The sequence below is a fragment of the Xiphophorus couchianus genome, chromosome 2, assembly GCF_001444195.1.
Source record: "Xiphophorus couchianus chromosome 2, X_couchianus-1.0, whole genome shotgun sequence".
NCBI lineage: Eukaryota > Metazoa > Chordata > Actinopteri > Cyprinodontiformes > Poeciliidae > Xiphophorus > Xiphophorus couchianus.
This window is the reverse complement of record NC_040229.1, coordinates 5465096-5482583: the sequence shown is the minus strand read 5'-3', so window position 1 is coordinate 5482583 and position 17488 is coordinate 5465096. Positions and strand designations below refer to the sequence as shown.

The following is a 17488-nucleotide window of genomic DNA, read 5'->3' as shown; positions in this document are numbered from 1 at the left end:
AGTTAGCTAAAGTCAGCTATCTTACAGCAAAAGAAAAGCGCCACCTACCGATCTTTGTGAAGCTTCAAATGCCGGACAAAGTTGGACGTCGTGGCATCTCCATCCGATATTCTCTTCTTGCATGTTTTACAAGTTGCAGTTCGGTTTTTAGTCGAAAGTTCATAACCTACGTAGCCAAAAGAAATTACTCGCGGAAGCATATTCGAGCGGTTATTTCGTATTTCGTTCCCTGAGCTCTGTAGCTTAGCCGCGTTTTTTTAAACGTCCAAATCCTGTTAATTTGATTGGTTGTGCTGCAGCTACGTACACATACATACATAAGGAGAGAGGAAAACCATAGTGACGGTCTGCGCATATTGATACGGAATGAGTGACATTAATTAATGACGCAACTTTATAAATAATGTGTTTTAAATTTTAAGACTTTGAGTAAAAAATATCAAGTCTTTTCAAGTAAACAGCTTCAAGTCGAGTCAAGTCCCAAGTCAATGGCATGAAAGTCAAAGTCAAGTCCGAGTCTTTGAGCATTTTTTCAAGTCAAGTCTCAAGTCTGGATTTTAACGACTCGAGTTTGACTCGAGTCCAAGTCATGTGACTCGAGTCCCCACCTCTGTTTAGTTAGCAAGCTAAATCTTCAAAAATATTTAGTTTGATGTCAAATGTTTAATTAGGAAGCCATACATTTGGTTAGCAAGGTAAATATTTAGGTTTGAACTGAAAATGTGGTTATTAGGCTAAATATTTTCTATTTAGCTTCAAACTTAGCAACATTTTCCAGCTGATCGCTCTACATGCTTTCTGTCCCCAGCCTGTCAGGCAGGTGGACGTCCATGTCCAGGTAGATCTGCAGGTGACCCACAAAAAGTCTTAGAACACATTGAAATGTTCAGTTGTTACATGGAAAAAAATGAAAAACATCAAGAGAAATAGAAATATAAACAGCCGTCATTGTCCTGAAAAAGGTGTGTCAGCAGAAACGGATGAAAAGGTTCACACAAAAACCCAAACGTTAAGAGAAAGTTTTTTTATTTGATCAAAAAACAAGATTACTACTAATAATAATAATATATTGCACAAGACTAACAGAAAACAGGGAAGAGGTGTGAAAACCTTTTTGTAAAACAATTCTAAATATAATCAAAAATATATAAAACTTTAACACATTTTGTTCATTAAAATTCTAAAATGTTTCTATATTAACTGTTTTTTCACCAAAGTGATACTTTAGTACAGTGATACTTCAAGATAATATTACTCAAAAGTAAAAAGATTAAGACACTCCTAACCTTAAAGTTACTCAAGCAAATGTTACCAATTACAACACTGCCCTGATAAGAAATGCAGGTTTTGTATTTGCTAAAAATAATAAAGTTGAAAACTGATATTTTTCTTTTGTTTTTACATAATTTTCCAGTGACATCACAGAAGAAAATGTCTCCATCCTCTTTTTGCAAAACATTGGTGTTTTTTTTTTAAATAAAACCAAAGGACAGAAATAAACTGTTGGTTCTTTAAAAAAATAAAATAAATGTCCTATTTATTAATAATTATAAATATTCTTTTTTCAGAGGATCGGGTCACATTAGTGGCTGTTAGTGGGTACAAATGTCTGACTCAAAAAGGCAACAGCACCCTGTTAAAACCTCACCCAGGCAGAAATTAACCAGTTTAAAAGGACGAACAAAACACAATTGATACATTCAGGTGCTGAAAAATTTATATCCTCTTTATGTAAAACATTTTTCAGTTTTATTTATTATAAAACCTAAGAAGATAAATAAAACCCACCAAAACAAAAATAATTTGCAAAAATGATTTCCTTTTACTCCTCTTGCCGTTGTCTTTTTTTTTACATCAGATGAACCAATTAAATAGCGAGCAACTTCCTCTTTCAGCCAATCACAGCACAGGAGGCGGGGCTTTATGCCTGGAAGTCAGTGCTCAGGGCGAAGGTTCTGCCCGCTGTGGGTTTAGCAGCGTGTTTATTTGTGGCCGCTCGTCAGAAAGTGGAGAAAACAGCTTTGTCCGTCGCCGTGTCCGTGGGTAAATCCTCTTTACTGCCGAAGTGACCCACAGCTTCCCGCGGAGCTTCAGTTCCCCCACCTGCTGCCCGACAGAAGCCGCTAACTCAACCAGGTAATGTCACATTTATTTATCCCCTTTGTGTCTTTAAACAGCGACGTTTTCCTCCAGCTTTCCAGCTTCTGAACTTGTTCATTATCGGCTGATTCTGCTTTTAAGCTGGTTATTTGCTGCATGTGAGGAGAATTTAACTTTTCTGTGATGAGTCCAGTTCCGTAAACACAAGCAGCGGTTCTGTTTGTTTCTGCTGCCGTTACTGTTAAACAGACATTTTATCCTCAGTCCAGATCAATAAAACCCACTAATGTGACCTGACCGTCTGAAAAAAGAATGAATAATAATATGAATATGAATAATATAAATATCATTAATATTAATATAAACAGTAATAATAATGATGATGATAGTAACATTAATAAGAAACGGCTTAGAACCACTTTACGTTCAAGATCTGTTGTTGTTGCATCAACCTTCCAGAACCCTCAGGTTCTGGTTCTGGTTCTGCTCTGCATCCACAGAACCAGAACCAAACGAGGAGAAGCAGCTTTCAGCTTCTATGCACCACAAATCTGGAACAAACTGTAAAACAGCTGAAACACTGACTTCCTTTATACCTCGACTAAAACCCACCTGGTTAGAGTTGATTCTGAAACGTAATCAGTTGCGAATGTAATGATGGATCTTGACTTAATGTCGTGTTTTGATTGTTGATTCTATGTTGCATGACTTTGTGTTTTTATGATGTAAAGCACTTTGAAATGCCTTCCTGCTGAAATGTCCTAAACAAATAAAATTTGATTGATTGGAATTTGATAATAACAACGTATTTTAATTATTGATTGCTTTTGTGGCTCCCTGGCAATGAAAACAAAATGATCAGAATATTAGCTAAAGCCGATGACTGTTAAAGAAGATGACTGTTCAGAGTGCTGTATCCATGCACAGGAGAGGAAAGTTCAGTGAAAGGAAAAGGTTAAAAATAGGTCGTGAAGTACCGTGGATAGATTACTGAGATAAATGTAAGTTTTTAATGAAATCCCAGAATAGAAATGTTTTTGTCATTGTAACAGTGAAACATTTGCATAACAAAATGTTTCATTTGTGCAACACATTTATCTTGTTTTCCCCAGATAAAAGCAATGTCTCACGTAGAAAATCTTTTTACTTATGACTTATTTTGCTCTTACTCATTGATTAAAAAAAGTTAACTGAAACTAAAATAGACATTAAATAGACAAATTTACCACAAAGGGGCTGATGGGTAAAACTGGAGCTACACCTGCAGACTTGACCTGTGAGTTAGCTCTGCTCAGTCTGGTGGGTTAAAGCTAAATATGTGTTTGACTCTGAAATGCTTCAATAAATACAGAAATTATTGTATTTCTATTTAAATTTTTTCTCTCCGGATGTCAGAGGATGGCAGTCCGGCTGGTGGCGGCGGCCTCCCTGTTTCTGTGCTGCCTGGTCGGGGTGCGGTGCGGCCCGGACCCCAGGCTGCGGAAGGAGCTCATGGAGCTGGAGGCGTCCATGCAGACGGGCGGCGGGATGGTGCTGACGGACGCTGAGCAGCGGCTGGACGCTCTGCTGGCCAAACTGAAGCAGGACGAGATGTCCAGGAAAGACTTCCCTCCCTCCATGCACTTCTTCAAGGCCCGGCGCCTCATCCAGGCGAGTCCCCTCTTCAGGCTGCTGCAGAAGATGCCAAAAGGTAAAAAGCAGAACGAGTTCAGAACGACTTGCTGAGTTTTTACAGTGTTTGTTCATATCTGGTTTCAGAAAATAATGTCAGTTCTCAGATTTTATGTTCCCAGTGACAAAAGGTTGATGTGCATTGGTAGTTCTGCAGCAGATCGATATTTAATTATTGTTCCTAATGTTATACAGTGGGTTAGGTTTGCATGTAAACTGGTTGCAGTTGAGCCTAAAAAGTTTATTTTTATATTCCAAAACAAACATCGTCAAGATGCACTTTACAAAAAAAAACTCATTTCAGTTCAATCACATCCATTCCAATTGACTGGATGTGAAATATCAATCAGTGCATTAAGTTCACTTCTCCTGTGATGTCACACTCACAAGTTTGTTACTGACAGCCATCTTGGTAGGCAGTTGCTATGAGAACAATGAGCCAACAGCACAACAGATGTCATCTCAAGACATTTTACAAAAACGTCCAGACGGAACAGAGAAAAGATCAGAAGAACTGAACCAGGAGAACTTTCTGTGGTAAAGCAGAAAGTTACTGGCAGGAGAGTGAGACAGCATTACCTCAGCCAATCAGAACTGCAGACCCGAGAAAAAACATAAAGTTAACAGTTGAAATAGCAGCAAATAATGCAAATTGGAGAGTAGTAGGAGAAGAAAGTGAGGAAAGGTGGTTAGTTTATCCTCCAGCAGCATAAGAGGAGAAATCCTACCAACACTTAGATTAATATTGTTACTTACTTTCAGCTGAAACTAAACTAACGACTAAACAGAAACAAACTTTTATGTGTTTTATTTAACTCATTTACAGTTTAAAATGAACATCAACAACAATTTTGACTGAGAAAGAATAGTTTGAAGAAAACAATCTTGTATAATCCACCCCTTCTCTCAAAAGTAAATTCAACAATCAATATATGTGTGCATATAAAAATAACATGAAAAATCAGTTTCTTTGGTCTAATTAATGGTTAATCCAACCTGGCAGGCGGCGTCCTTCACGTCCATGACTTCGCCATGGTGGACGCGGAGTGGCTGGTGAAGAACGCGACGTATCGCCCGCACTGCTACATGTGCTTCACCGACAGCGCGTCCGTCCGGTTCGTCTTCGCGTCGCAGGGGCCCAAACCTGTGGAGCGCTGCTCCCCCTGGGTCCTGCTGGAGAGCCTGCGCTCCGAGACGGGCAACGCAACCGACCTGGACAACAGGTGACTCACGACTTCCAACAGATTCCAGGCAAAAGATGGAAAACCTATAAATTATTTCTATTTTTTTAGCTTCAGATATTTTTCCATTAAAGTGGCTTAAAATCTTCAGTTGTTTCATAAATGTTTGGAGGTTAGATAACGGTAATAAACAATGCTACTAGACAGGAGTGGCAAAATTATTGCCGCAGATTATTACAGATTTTTTACAGAAGTTAATTTTTAGAAATGAGTGTTTCTTGGTTTTTGAGTCTGTCCAACCGTTGCTGTGATTATGGGATGTTTTTGATCAATATTACTGCCAGATTATGCTGGATTTTTATTGTACTGATGGTGAAAACAGGTTTTCTGAACAAGGTTTCTAGAAGTAAAAGGGACCCGCAGCACCACAGGTCCTCCATCGTGCTTTAACAGAGTTTTAGCAGCTCCTTATGTTTGCTGTTTTTCACCCAACAAGCGTTGCAGAAGTCTCAATGTAAGAAGAATCTGCCTGAAGCTCAAAATCTGAGCTGCATGTTTGTGACAGAAACAGACTGGCAGTACCGACTCCCACCACCAGGCGTCTCTCTTTCCCTTTTTACGTCCTGACTGCACATGGTGGAGGTTGAAGCTGTTTTATTAATGCTCTGATGACTGCAGATTTAACTACTTATGAAGTTTAACAAACATTTTCTGACTTGAACAACATGTTCGCTTGTCTTTCCCGTTATTAGGAGGTGGTAAGAGAATTTGGATGCAAATATGTTTGAGTCCCAGGGAAGCAGGAAGTCAGGATCACTAATTAAAGGTTTCTAGACCTATAAAATGTTTATTTTTCAGAAAACTTTGGGAGTTGTCAGATTAGCGCCACCTACTGGGTTAGAAACAAAAAATTTTTACTTATCAGGTGGTTAAATGTGCTAAAACTTCACAGTTAGGTTTATGCTGCTCCAATTTAATCAGTTTTATAATTTTTATTGTTATATCCGATTGTTGATCATTTCTGAGAAAGAAACAATGTGGAATATTTTTAGTTCAGTTTTTCTTTTTATTGGCGTTAGGATTTCTGTTTTGAGAATTTGACAATGAAATTTTACTTTAATTTAAAAAACATTTACCATTTATTTTCAGGTTTATTTATATAGAACATTTCAGTATTTCTTTACTTCATAAAAACGTTGTACGGTCATCAATTATGAAACAAGCAAAAGAACTAAGAGGCAATCAGTTTCCTATACAAACTGTATTGTTTATTAATATTCATTTCAGACATGTTTAAACAGGACAGTGGTCCAGTCCAAGTAAAATTCTCTCAAATTGATGTTTTTGAGAGAATTTTACTCTCAAAAAATTCTTTTTAATGTTTCAATGTTTATGTGGCTCCATAAACATATTTAATGTTTATGGAGCCACATAAACATTAAATATTTTAACTTGTAGATTAGTTAATATTCATTAATATTCTAGTTATTCCAGCTGCAAATAAACCGGGTTTATTTGGGTGGTACCGGGGGCCAGACGGACCTTCGCTCTGGTGACTCTTCATCGTTCTCCTCTTCATCGATTCTTCATCATTCTCCTCTTCATCGTTCAGCATCAGAGGTAACCTGACGCTGTTTACGGACCGGGATCCGGAGACGGAGTTCCCCAGCCAGGATGCGGTCTGGAACCGCTTCGAGGCGGCCTTTGGGGCTTTGTGGGGGCTGGTGACCTTTGCCCCCGTCTTCAGGGATTACTACATCGAGGCTCTGAACCAATTCTACGCAGACAATGTCATGTACCTGGAGCTGCGCGCGCTAATCCCTCAGGTTCGGACCGGCCCGCCATGATGGCGACTTACTCCGCCAGGTGTTAGCCAGGTGTAAACCAGATGTTAGCCAGGTGTTAGCCAGGTGTTAACCAGGTGTTAACATCATGTTAACCAGATGTTAGCCAGCTGTTAACCAGCTATTAGCCAGGTGTTAGCCAGGTGTTAACCAGGTGTTAACTTCCTGTTAACCAGATGTTAGCCAGGTGTTAGCTAGTTGTTAACCAGATATTAACCAGATGGTTAACCAGCTGTTAACCAGCTGTTAGCCAGGTGTTTGCCTGGTTTCAGCCAGCTGTTAACCAGGTGTTAACTGGCTGTTAGCCAGGTGTTAACCAGGTGTTAACCAGGTGGTTAACATCCTGTTAACCAGATATTAGCCAGGTGTTAACCAGGTGGTGTTAGCTGGTGTTAGCCTGGTTTCAGCTAGCTGTTAGCCAGGTGTTAACCAGGTATTAGCTAGGTGTTAGCCTGGTTTCAGCCAGCTGTTAGCCAGGTGTTAACCAGGTGTTAGCTAGGTGTTAACCTGGTTTCAGCCAGCTGTTGGCCAGGTGTTAACCAGGTGTTAGCTAGGTGTTAGCTAGGTGTTAGCCTGGTTTCAGCCAGCTGTTAGCCAGGTGTTAACCAGGTGTTAACTAGGTGTTAGCCTGGTTTCAGCCAGCTGTTAGCCAGGTGTTAACCAGGTGTTAGCTAGGTGTTAGCCTGGTTTCAGCCAGGTGTTAGCCAGGTGTTAACCAGGTATTTCACCTGCAGCTGTACGAGCTGGACGGCCGCAGCCACGACCAGGCCTGGACCCTGCAGGCCTACCAGGACCTCACCAAGCAGTTCGTCTCCACTCACCCAGACTTCTACGGAGCCAGAATCATCTTCACGAATCACAGGTGAGTCTGAACCGATCAGGTTTGACCCGTCAGGTCCAGAACCAGGCACTGAAACTTTTCATGGCAAGTCTTCAAAGTTGTCCAGCACAGCAGCCAGTAGGTAACAAATGTTGCTGGACGATAAATTGTTCCAGACGTTATTGCGATAAACGATAATATTGTTATTTTCCTGTAATATAAGGGTAATTATAAAGATCAATAAACTTTAAATTCTAATGAACATTTAACACTGGAACTGGAAGACATTTTAAAAATCTAAAATAAATAAACTAAACAACAGAAACTACAAGTAAAATGAAAACAAAAATAGAAAATGGCTAGTTGAGACCGAAGCTGCCTGGAGACTTTTATCATTCAGTTTTTGGTAGAATAATTTATTACCTCATAATAATAAATAATTCAATTTAATAAATACATTTTTCCAGCCATGGCTAAATTCAGACGGTATGAGGTTAGCATTTATGCTAAATAAATGTAATAGTTATTGACTATGTTATTTTCCATATTCTGTAGCATGTCTGAAGGGTCAGAGGTCAGAGCGTTTGCTGCTGTCGCTGATCGTGTTTCTCTCTTTAGGCACGCTAAGCTGTCGGTGGTAGCTGCAGCTGTGAAGGAGGCGATGCAGCTGAAGAAGGACTTTCCTGACTTCCTGGCCGGTTTTGACCTGGTGAGGTCCAACAGGAGCCGCCGAGTGTAAAGCTGCTGGTTCTGGTTCTGTAATGTCTGCGTGTCCAGGTGGGCCGGGAGGACCAAGGCAGGACGCTGTGGTACTTCAGGGATGCCCTGGCGCTGCCTGCAGAGAAAGGCGTGACGCTGCCGTACTTCTTCCACGCCGGAGAGACGGGTGAGTCCCGATCAGAAAACCGAGACTGCGCTTCATTTAACCCAGATCATAAATGTTGGTTTATTTTTATAAGTTCAGTTGCTCAGACGAACAAATTGTTGTCACAACTACAGTGGTGCAAAAAGTATTTCCACACTTACAGATTCTTCTTCTTCTTTTGTTTTGTTGCGCTAAAATTTTCCATTCATCAAACAAGTAATAATAGATAAAGATAATCTGAGTAAATAAGCAGTTTCTAAATTACAGGCGTAAAGTTTGTTACACAGTCAAAAATTAACAGCAATACTTTTGGTTATTTAATCTGTTTTCAGAGGGCAAAACAAATAGGGGTTAAATTTTCACTTCTATTTTCACCATGTTGTTCATTCACTTTTAAAGGTCAATTTCAACATAAATATTTAGTTGGCAAGTTAAATGTTTAGCTAAATATTGAAGCTACATATTTAGCTACAGTTTCAGTTAGCAGATGTAGCTGTTAGTTTATATTTCACTGAGCCACTTGCTAAATATATTAATTTAAAGCTAAATTATTTCCTTGTCAACTAAATATTTGACTCACAGCTTTTAGTTTGTAGAGCCAAATATTTAGTTATATTTTACTAGATCAAAAATATTTAGCCCTGAAATGAAGGTTTAGTTTGATAACTAGATAATCAGCTTGCTCACTGAGCTCAGCCTTATTAAAAATGGAGAATAACGAGTTATTTCATGATTTATCAAGAGCTGATTACATGTTCAGTTGGTTTCTTTTTTTATCTTAGGACTGAAAACTGCTTTTATTATTCACTCTTATCCAATATTAATAGTTATTAATGATCTGAGACGTTTTTAGTGTGGCTGAAATGAGAAGCTCCTTTAAGAAGCTGGTTGGTTTATGACTTCATTTATGCTGAATAAACAGTAATTAATCTGACCTGCAGATATTATTTTTCATGCATGTTAATATAAACCTGAGCTGTTTAAAAAGAAGTAGAAAATAAAACCTGATGTCTTTTAAAACAAAGTTTAATTTCATTTAAAAAGAAATACAGCAATTAAAATAATTGGAATAATATTTTGTGTAATTGACTTTGTAATTTAGTTTGGGATCAAATGAGATTCTTCTTAAATAATTCAGTAACTTCAGAGTGAATGTTTCTTCAGGTCCAGATTAAGGTACATCTGTCATTTAGAGCGGAAGGAACTGAAATATTGTTGTGCTGTGAGCAGACGTTGAGGGAACTGAAGTGGATCAGAACCTGCTGGACGCTCTGCTGCTCAACACGTCGCGGATCGGCCACGGGTTTGCGCTGCAGCGCCACCCGGTGGCCAAAGATCTGTCCAGGAAGAGGGGCGTGGCTGTGGAGGTGTGTCCCATCTCCAACCAGGTACTGCTGCTGAACATCTCCCACAATGCATCTCTTTACGTCACATTATCATTTCAGATTAATTTAGTCCTATAATCCAGCTTTGTAACACAGAATGATTACATTTGATGCTTAAGGATTAGATAAAATTCAGTTTGTCAGAAAATGAAAACATCAGGCATTTAAACGTCATACAAACAAATTACTCAAATCAAACTTAAAATCTCTGCATGTAATAAATTTATACAAAGTTCTCTTTAGATTGAGATATTTAAATTAATTACATTTGTTTCTGAAATGACAGAAATAGTATTAGAAGGTTATTGATGTATAATTTTTTCTTTTCAGGTGAATTTAGTATCTTTGTCATCAGATTTCAGGTCACCTTAGGTTAGGCTGTGAACAGAAATATTAATTATTTTTGGGAAATTAATACATTTTCTGACCTAATTCCTGTTGACTGAACTAAAACCATAAAAGAAAAATTTATCAGGAATTTTGATGTTGGATTATTTAAGTCATAACTACAATAATAAAACTTATGACTTTTACTCTCATAATTACAAAAATAAGACTAATTCTTGCAATTGTGACATTAAAACTTGAAATTATGAGTTTTATTGGAATAACTATGCATTTTGTTCTCATAATTATGAGTTTAACTCATGTAATTACAAGAATTAAAACTTGTAATTATGACTTATTGTTGTAATTATTATCTTTTATTCTTGTGATTATGACTTTAAAACTCGAAATCCTGACATTTATGCTCATAATTAAGATTTTAACTCTCTAAATTCTGAAATGGGCTTCCAGACAGACAGCATGTTCGTTCCTGTTGATGCCGTGACCTCTGACCCCTCCAGGTGCTGAAGCTGGTTAAGGATCTGCGGAATCACCCCGCCGCCGCTCTGATGATGGAGAATCACCCGCTGGTCATCAGCTCCGACGACCCGGCCATGTTCGGCTCCTGCGCGCTGTCCTTCGACTTCTACGAGGCGTTTGTGGGTTTCGGCGGTTTGAACTCCCACATCGGCTCCCTGAAGCAGCTGGCCGTGAACTCCATCAGGTGGCGCTCCGCCCGGACGGTTCCCACTTGGCCTGCCGGTCGGGGTCTGAACTTTCCCGTCTCTGTTTCAGGTTCAGCTCTTTGACTCCGACGCAGCAGGAAGAGGCGCTGGTTCTGTGGCAGAGAAGATGGACCGAGTTCGTGGCTAAAAACTCATTTCTGAAGACCAACTAGAACGTTTTTCTGTCACATTGAATTTTTTCCAGCTGTTCCACTGAAACAGATGATCCTCAACACATTCATCCTTTTTTTTTTTTTACAGAAATAAACCCAAACAGCTGCTGCTTCATTTAAATCAGGGGAAATATTGATTATTTTCAATAGAAAATGTGAAACTATTGATTATCTGATCCCTGGACCGGCACTATTGCTGCAGCTAATGATTATTTTAGTTGTCGATTAAACAATTATTCTGATGATTAATTAGGTCTGTCACAAAAACTAATTTTCCAGTTAATTAAAAGAAATAAACGATAATATTGTCATTTTGAAACCATTTCAACTATTATAGTAATAATGGCATATTAATGCAAGTACATCCTCTCAAATGTAAGAAAAAGTAAAATTTCTGAAGAACATTTAACACTGGAACTTTTAAATATCAAAAATAAGGAAATAATTAAAATGAATTATGTCTGTAGCCCAAATTGGGTTTGAAAAATGAATCATTTAACCATTTTGTGTCAGATCTGCTTCTCCTTTAAAAATAGGTTTTAAATCTCAGCGGGTTTTTATATTGGTAAAGTAAAAGTTTAAAAACTAAATAAAAATGTTAATGAATTTGACAGGGACAGGGAAAACAGGCAAAAGTGGCAGGAAACACTTTTGTAAAAAGAAAAAATGGACGTTGTACTGGGAGTCAGATGCAGCACATCTTTAATGATTCTTGTCCAACAGAAGAAGCTCATTTTAATTTATCAAGCTGTTTACTGACTGGTTGCTGTGACAGGCCTACACTGACACTGCTGATGATTTTTCCTTCAACCACTTTAGTATTAAGGGTTTTTCTGGTCGTGATTATTGTTGTGCTAAAAGCAGTTGGAGTGTCAGAGACGTTATGCTAGGTTTTCTAAAGACGCTGCATGAATGATCAGAGAAACTCTGGAAAGCTGAATGACTAGAATAGAACTTTTCTCCACTCTGATGTTTGAAGAACAAATTAAAAACTATAAGTATCTTTGCTGTTGAGATCCCATCTGTAATTTAGCAAGAAAAAATTTCTTTTGTTGCTGATTTTGTTGAATAGTTGAATTATTTAATTGCAAAGCAGTAAAGTTGATCTAAACATTTTGTGGAGTGTTCTTGTGTGAAAATAAATTGGAAACAGTTTATTTGAGTTTAATGTTTGATCGTCGCGCGGTGCTGTGATGTCATCCTGCGTCATCTGCTGCAGGTGTTGAACTGGGTGAAGAAGACGTCGTCGATCCGCCCCCTCTTCAGGTCTGGCGTCCTGGAAACGAGATGAGAGAGAAAGCGTCAGTCTGCGGTGAGGAGGCGCCGGTCACGGCTCTGCGGACGCCACTAACTCCTGCAGCCGGATCTGGGCCAGCTGAGCGTTGACGCTGTCCAGGTGTTTCCTCAGCTGCTTGTTCTGCTTCTCCTGCAGCCGCTCCAGCAGCAGGGCGCTGCGGGCCGAGTCCAGCAGGAGCCGGTTCTGGTTCTCCTCCCTCTGCTTCCTCTCCATCTCCAGCCTCTGCAGCACAGACGCACCCACGCGATGTTAAAGGGGCAGGATCGTGTTTTCCAGGCACATAGAGCCACTTAATAGCAAAATCAAACTATGTTACCGTCAGCTCTTATAAAAATCCTAAGTATATCAAATGTGACTTAAAAGAAATTTGACTTTCTGATTTAACACCTTGAAATTGGGCCTCTGTCTCTTTAAGAAGCTCCTGCTCTTTCTGAAGCTCCGCCTCCAGGAAGTCGTCCCAACATGGCTCCTCTATTAACCCTTTAACGTTTTTACCAGCGCTGCTCTGAGCAGCAGCTCCTATAATGAGCTCAGCAGCTGTTTGCTAATTGCTGCTGGCTAGTCTGAAGGAGCTGCGCCTCGAAGGCGGGGCTAGGTCCACCGAGGCGTTTTGAACAGCTGAATGGTTGCCATGGAGACTAAAGAATCAAAGCAACACTCCAGGTTTGGTTTTGATGAGGAAAAAACATTAAAATTTGACTTGAAGCTAAAAAAATGTAGATTTAACATAACATTCCCTTTCTGCCTGTCATAATTACACATTTTTTTGGACGATAAATTGTTCCAGAAGTTATTACGATAAATGATTATATTCTTTTGAGACCATTTTGCAGTAATCTAAGGAAAAGGGCACAATAATGCAAGAACAAATTGTCAAGAATAAACTTTAAATTCTAATGAACATATAACACTGGAACTGGAAAACATTTTAAATATCCAAAATAAATAAAGTAAATCATAAAGTCTACAATATTACAATAATGTAAACAATATTATTCTTCAAAACACGGCTAGTTAAGACCAAAGAAACGGATCCGTTGTTATCGGATCCGATACTAAACCTCAGATATCAGAAGTGAAAACGTGGATCGGCACGTTCTAACTCCGGATCCGATACCCGCCTGAACCCGATTTGTCCTCAGCTGGACGAATCGGGTTCAGGCGGGTTCCTACCTTCTTCTCCAGAACCTGCCGCAGCTGGAACTGGGTGACCTGCTGCTGCGTCTCTGCAGGATCCTTCCTGTTGGCGCCGGGATAGAGGGCGGGGATGCTCAGGGCGCTCAGAGCGACGTCCTCACGCTGCTCCCGTTCCCGGTTCATTTTCTCCTCAAGCTTGTTGAGAAAAACAGAAAATAAAGAAGTAACTCCGCCTGAAACTTTCAAACAAAAACTGCGAACCAAACTTTACATGTTTTGCATTTAAGATGAAAAAAAAAACAGTTTTAGCTCCACCTGGTTCAAATTCTGTAAAAATCTCATATTAAGCGCCTTTTTCCATCCAATTATCAATAAAATATAATCACCAGATCAGTTCTGATTTGTACTGATGTTCAGTCCAGCAGAAAGGCCTGAACTTTTCACATGTTGATGTTTTTTCTGCAGATGAATCCTTTGCTACAAATGACCAAACGTTCACTAAAGGAATGCTGTTATTACATTTTAGGCAATACAATATTTATTTTCTTGTTTAAAAAGTTATGTAATTATTTGTTTGTTAGCATTTTCTTAATGTATATAAATAAGCTCAAGTGGTTGAACAATTGAAATTTTTTCTTGCACATTTTTTATTTACCCAATAAAGCCTTTTAATACACTCTAAGGAATATATTAAAGGATGAAAATGTGACTAATTTTAGATTTGTTAAAGCTAAACCTGCCAGGTAGAGCAGATTTACAGAAAAATAAGTTTTTTAATCTTAAGTGCAAAATGTTTATAGTTTTATACAGGTTTGGTTAATTACTGCTCTGACTGTTTTAGTATTTCAGAAAATGGCCGTTTTTAGTCTGTATTACTCCAGTTAATTATTAATCGATGACTAAATGAGTTGATGATTAATATTCAATTAATCACAGTTAATCGTTTCCACCTTTGGTCATGAGTGAGGGGAGACGTCTGACCTTTGCTACGTTGTAGTTTGCGTCGTTGATGAGGTCGGCTTTTCTCTTCGCCATCTCCAGGTTCTGGAGCTCCATCGCTCTGCGGCCCATTTCCTCTCTGTTCTGGTCGTCGAGCAGCGCTAACCGATGAACAGAACCGTCAACGTCGCCGCGCTAACGCACAATTTAAAGCTGCAGCATGTAACTTTTTACAAATAATATCTTATTACATTTTTGTTGTATCTGTCACTATCAGTATAAGACAGATAATCTGTGGAAATAAAGCAATCAGAGCCAGGAGGCGGGTCTTAGCGCTGTCAATCAAATTCCTGCCACAGAATAGCACAACGCTGTTCCTGCGCTGCAGCTGAATAGCTGAATGCTGCAGCGCTTACCAACAATGTTGCATCGCTGCAGCCAAACGGATTTTGATGCCATTGCAGAATATTGTGACAATATTGGAAATTATTATGATGCTGTTGTCAAACATGTTGATAACGTCACCAAATAGTGACACGCTGTTGCCAAACGCATTATTGATCATTTGTGATGCTGTTGCAGAATAGTGCTGCGCTGTTACTATTGTGAGTCCTCCTGCTCTCCTCTGGGTTGCAGCGCAGCTAATGCTAGGCTAGTTAGCGCGGCCATCAATGACAGCAGATAAACGGTTTTCCTGTAACAGTGAGTTGTTTCTCCATCATTAGTATATTTAGCAGCGTGTATATATGTTTGATTGACAGCAGTAAGCCCCTCCTTCTGGCTCTGTTTGACGGTAGCTCAGGAGAGATCTTTCTTTTCACAGATTATCTGTCTCTATTAAACTGTCCAGACATGGCGAACGTTTTAACAAATCTGTAAAAACGTATTTTGTTTCTGAAAGTTTCCTCCTGCAGCTTAACGCCCGCTCACCGTCGATCTTCATCTGCAGCCGTTTCTGCTGCAGCTCGTTCTTCTGCTGCAGCAGCCAGTCCCTCAGCTGCTCCTGCTGCCTCTGCTGCCGGCTGCCGGCCTCCGGGTCCTCGCCCAACAGGCCCGGCAGAACCATCTGGGACTCGGTTTTCTTCAGGGCGTCCGGGTCGTTGAGGTCGAAGTCGCGGCGGCTCTGAAGATTCTGGTTCTGGTGCCAGAACGCGGCTCGGGCCTGGTGCGCCGAGCGGTCCGCCTTCTCCTGCCGCCTCTGGAGGAGGCACGCTGCTCGGTTGTACTGCTGCACATCAGCATCTGTTGAGAAACAAAAACGTTACGTAAGGTTACTGTCATAATTGAATCATTTTTCATAAATATGCTCTAATTAAAGCTGCAATATAAAACTCTGATTTTACATAATAATTAAAACCATCACCATGTTGTGATGATGGGGGGCATTAATTTATTGTGAATAATTAATCATAATAATTCTGATTCATCATTGTCATGATAAATTTCAGTTATGATAAATAAATTAAAAACCAGTGACAGTATGATCAGAAATGTTAATTTTTGCTATTTTCTTCACTTTTTGTTCCACCAGAGCATCAAAATATCAGTAAATTTGAAAATATGATTAAATGTTTGATTAAATGTTTAGTGACATCAACCACTCTATGAGGAAGAAGCCTCTTTCAGACAGGAGCTTTTTCAGGAACAATATTTGTGTTTGTTCAGCTATTAATACACTTACCTAAGAAATAAGGAATAGTTTTAACATCATTTTTAACGTTATCAATAGTATCTTTAAAATATTAAGTCCACATCATCCCCATCTGACAGATACTCTGTGAACAGGCAGTCTGAAGAAATGCAACCAAAAACAACCAATCAGAGCCCGGGGCAGGTCATAGTGCTGTCAATCATTCCCGTGTACGTGTTGCTGAATGTGCTAATGGTGGAGAAACACAGGAGCAGTGCACACAGGCATGATTGACAGCGCTAAGTTCCTCCTTCTGGTTCTGATTGGTTGTTTCTCGTTCGCCATGGGAGAAGGCAGAGCAGCTCATGGTACCGTCACGATACAGAGACAGTTTAGACAAATATGCAAAAACTATTTAATAAATGTTAAATACTGCAGCTTTAAAGGCTGAAGCAGGTCATTTACTCACCGTGAGCGTCTTCTTGATTTTTTAATTCTGCTTTTCTTCTCAGCTTCTCTATCACCTGCAGATCTAAAGCTTCTTTATCCACCTGTGAACCGGATCAGTGGATCATCACACATCAAAAACAACCATTGTTCTCACTGACGTATAGCAAAGCTTTGAAAGTTCCTGCGGTTAATGATAATCTAATCCAGATTTTAATCTAAGGTGTAGCTATCCAATGCTATAAATATTTAGCTTCAAGGTCAATTTAAAGTTAAATTTTCTTTTAATTTTGCATCAAATAAGGAGCTTTGATACAGCAGAACTCAGCCTTATCAGCCAGAAGTCATCCAAGACTCTTGGTAGTTGAAAGATGATTTTATTGCGCTTGTGGCGCCCCCTAGACCCTCTGGCCCTGGGCAGTAAGCCATAAAACGGTCAATATTTAGCGTCGGTGCCATTTTATCCTCTGCTCTAGCAGAAACTCACCCCAATAGTCCTGAATTTATCATTAAAAATCCTCTCCCGCCTGTCCGCCTCGTAGTTCCGGCGCCGCTCCACGCTCTCTCTGGCTTTTCGTTCGCGAGGCAACTCCACCTGAAACATTTCTGACTCGGACGCAGCCTTCACCTTCTTCTCTCACACTGAAAACAAACTGGTTGCTAGGTAACAAGAGATTCACGAGCTTACGGAAAACGACGCCGCAGCTTCTCCGTTGTATCCGGTTACGCGTCCGCCATGTTGTGAGGGGCAACGAGGCCAAATCTGAACACTAGGGGTGACAGAGAGTTTTACAACATCTCAAAACTTCCACCGTAAAAGTTCAGTTTTCCCGGTTTTCAGGTGTGGGAAGAACTCATACAGTTGGAGGAAGGAAGAAGTTCATTTCATCAGCTCATTCTCTTGATTTAACCGATTTTACTCTTAAATTACTCACCGTACACAAATC

General features: G+C 39.7%; 2 protein-coding genes across 2 annotated transcripts; one reads left to right on the top strand and one right to left on the bottom strand.

Moving 5' to 3' along the window:
* Window positions 1-1907: 1907 nt before the first annotated feature.
* ada2a (adenosine deaminase 2a) lies at window positions 1908-12204 on the top strand. Its single transcript, XM_028026003.1, has 10 exons — window positions 1908-2136; window positions 3496-3790; window positions 4775-4994; window positions 6565-6778; window positions 7531-7658; window positions 8235-8325; window positions 8394-8502; window positions 9712-9869; window positions 10715-10917; window positions 10989-12204. The coding sequence occupies exons 2-10, from the start codon at window positions 3499-3501 to the stop codon at window positions 11089-11091; spliced, it is 1518 nt and encodes a 505-aa protein (XP_027881804.1). The 5' UTR covers window positions 1908-2136; window positions 3496-3498; the 3' UTR covers window positions 11092-12204.
* Window positions 11173-17279, bottom strand: ribc2 (RIB43A domain with coiled-coils 2). The gene is made up of 7 exons (XM_028026012.1): window positions 17029-17279; window positions 16564-16645; window positions 15395-15706; window positions 14507-14625; window positions 13562-13720; window positions 12444-12610; window positions 11173-12367 (listed from the first exon to the last, which is right to left on the bottom strand). The coding sequence occupies exons 1-7, from the start codon at window positions 17143-17145 to the stop codon at window positions 12298-12300; spliced, it is 1026 nt and encodes a 341-aa protein (XP_027881813.1). The 5' UTR covers window positions 17146-17279; the 3' UTR covers window positions 11173-12297.
* Window positions 17280-17488: the final 209 nt, after the last annotated feature.

Coding starts and splice junctions, on each gene's coding strand:
- ada2a (XM_028026003.1), top strand. CDS start 3,499: ATGGCAGTCCGGCTGGTGGCGGCGGCCTCCCTGTTTCTGTGCTGCCTG. Junction 6,779..7,530: donor TGCGCGCGCTAATCCCTCAG/GTTCGGACCGGC, acceptor TTTCACCTGCAG/CTGTACGAGCTGGACGGCCG. Junction 7,659..8,234: donor ATCATCTTCACGAATCACAG/GTGAGTCTGAAC, acceptor TTCTCTCTTTAG/GCACGCTAAGCTGTCGGTGG.
- ribc2 (XM_028026012.1), bottom strand. CDS start 17,145: ATGTTTCAGGTGGAGTTGCCTCGCGAACGAAAAGCCAGAGAGAGCGTG. Junction 15,707..16,563: donor AAATCAAGAAGACGCTCACG/GTGAGTAAATGA, acceptor GTTTCTCAACAG/ATGCTGATGTGCAGCAGTAC. Junction 12,368..12,443: donor GCCCAGATCCGGCTGCAGGA/GTTAGTGGCGTC, acceptor TCTCGTTTCCAG/GACGCCAGACCTGAAGAGGG.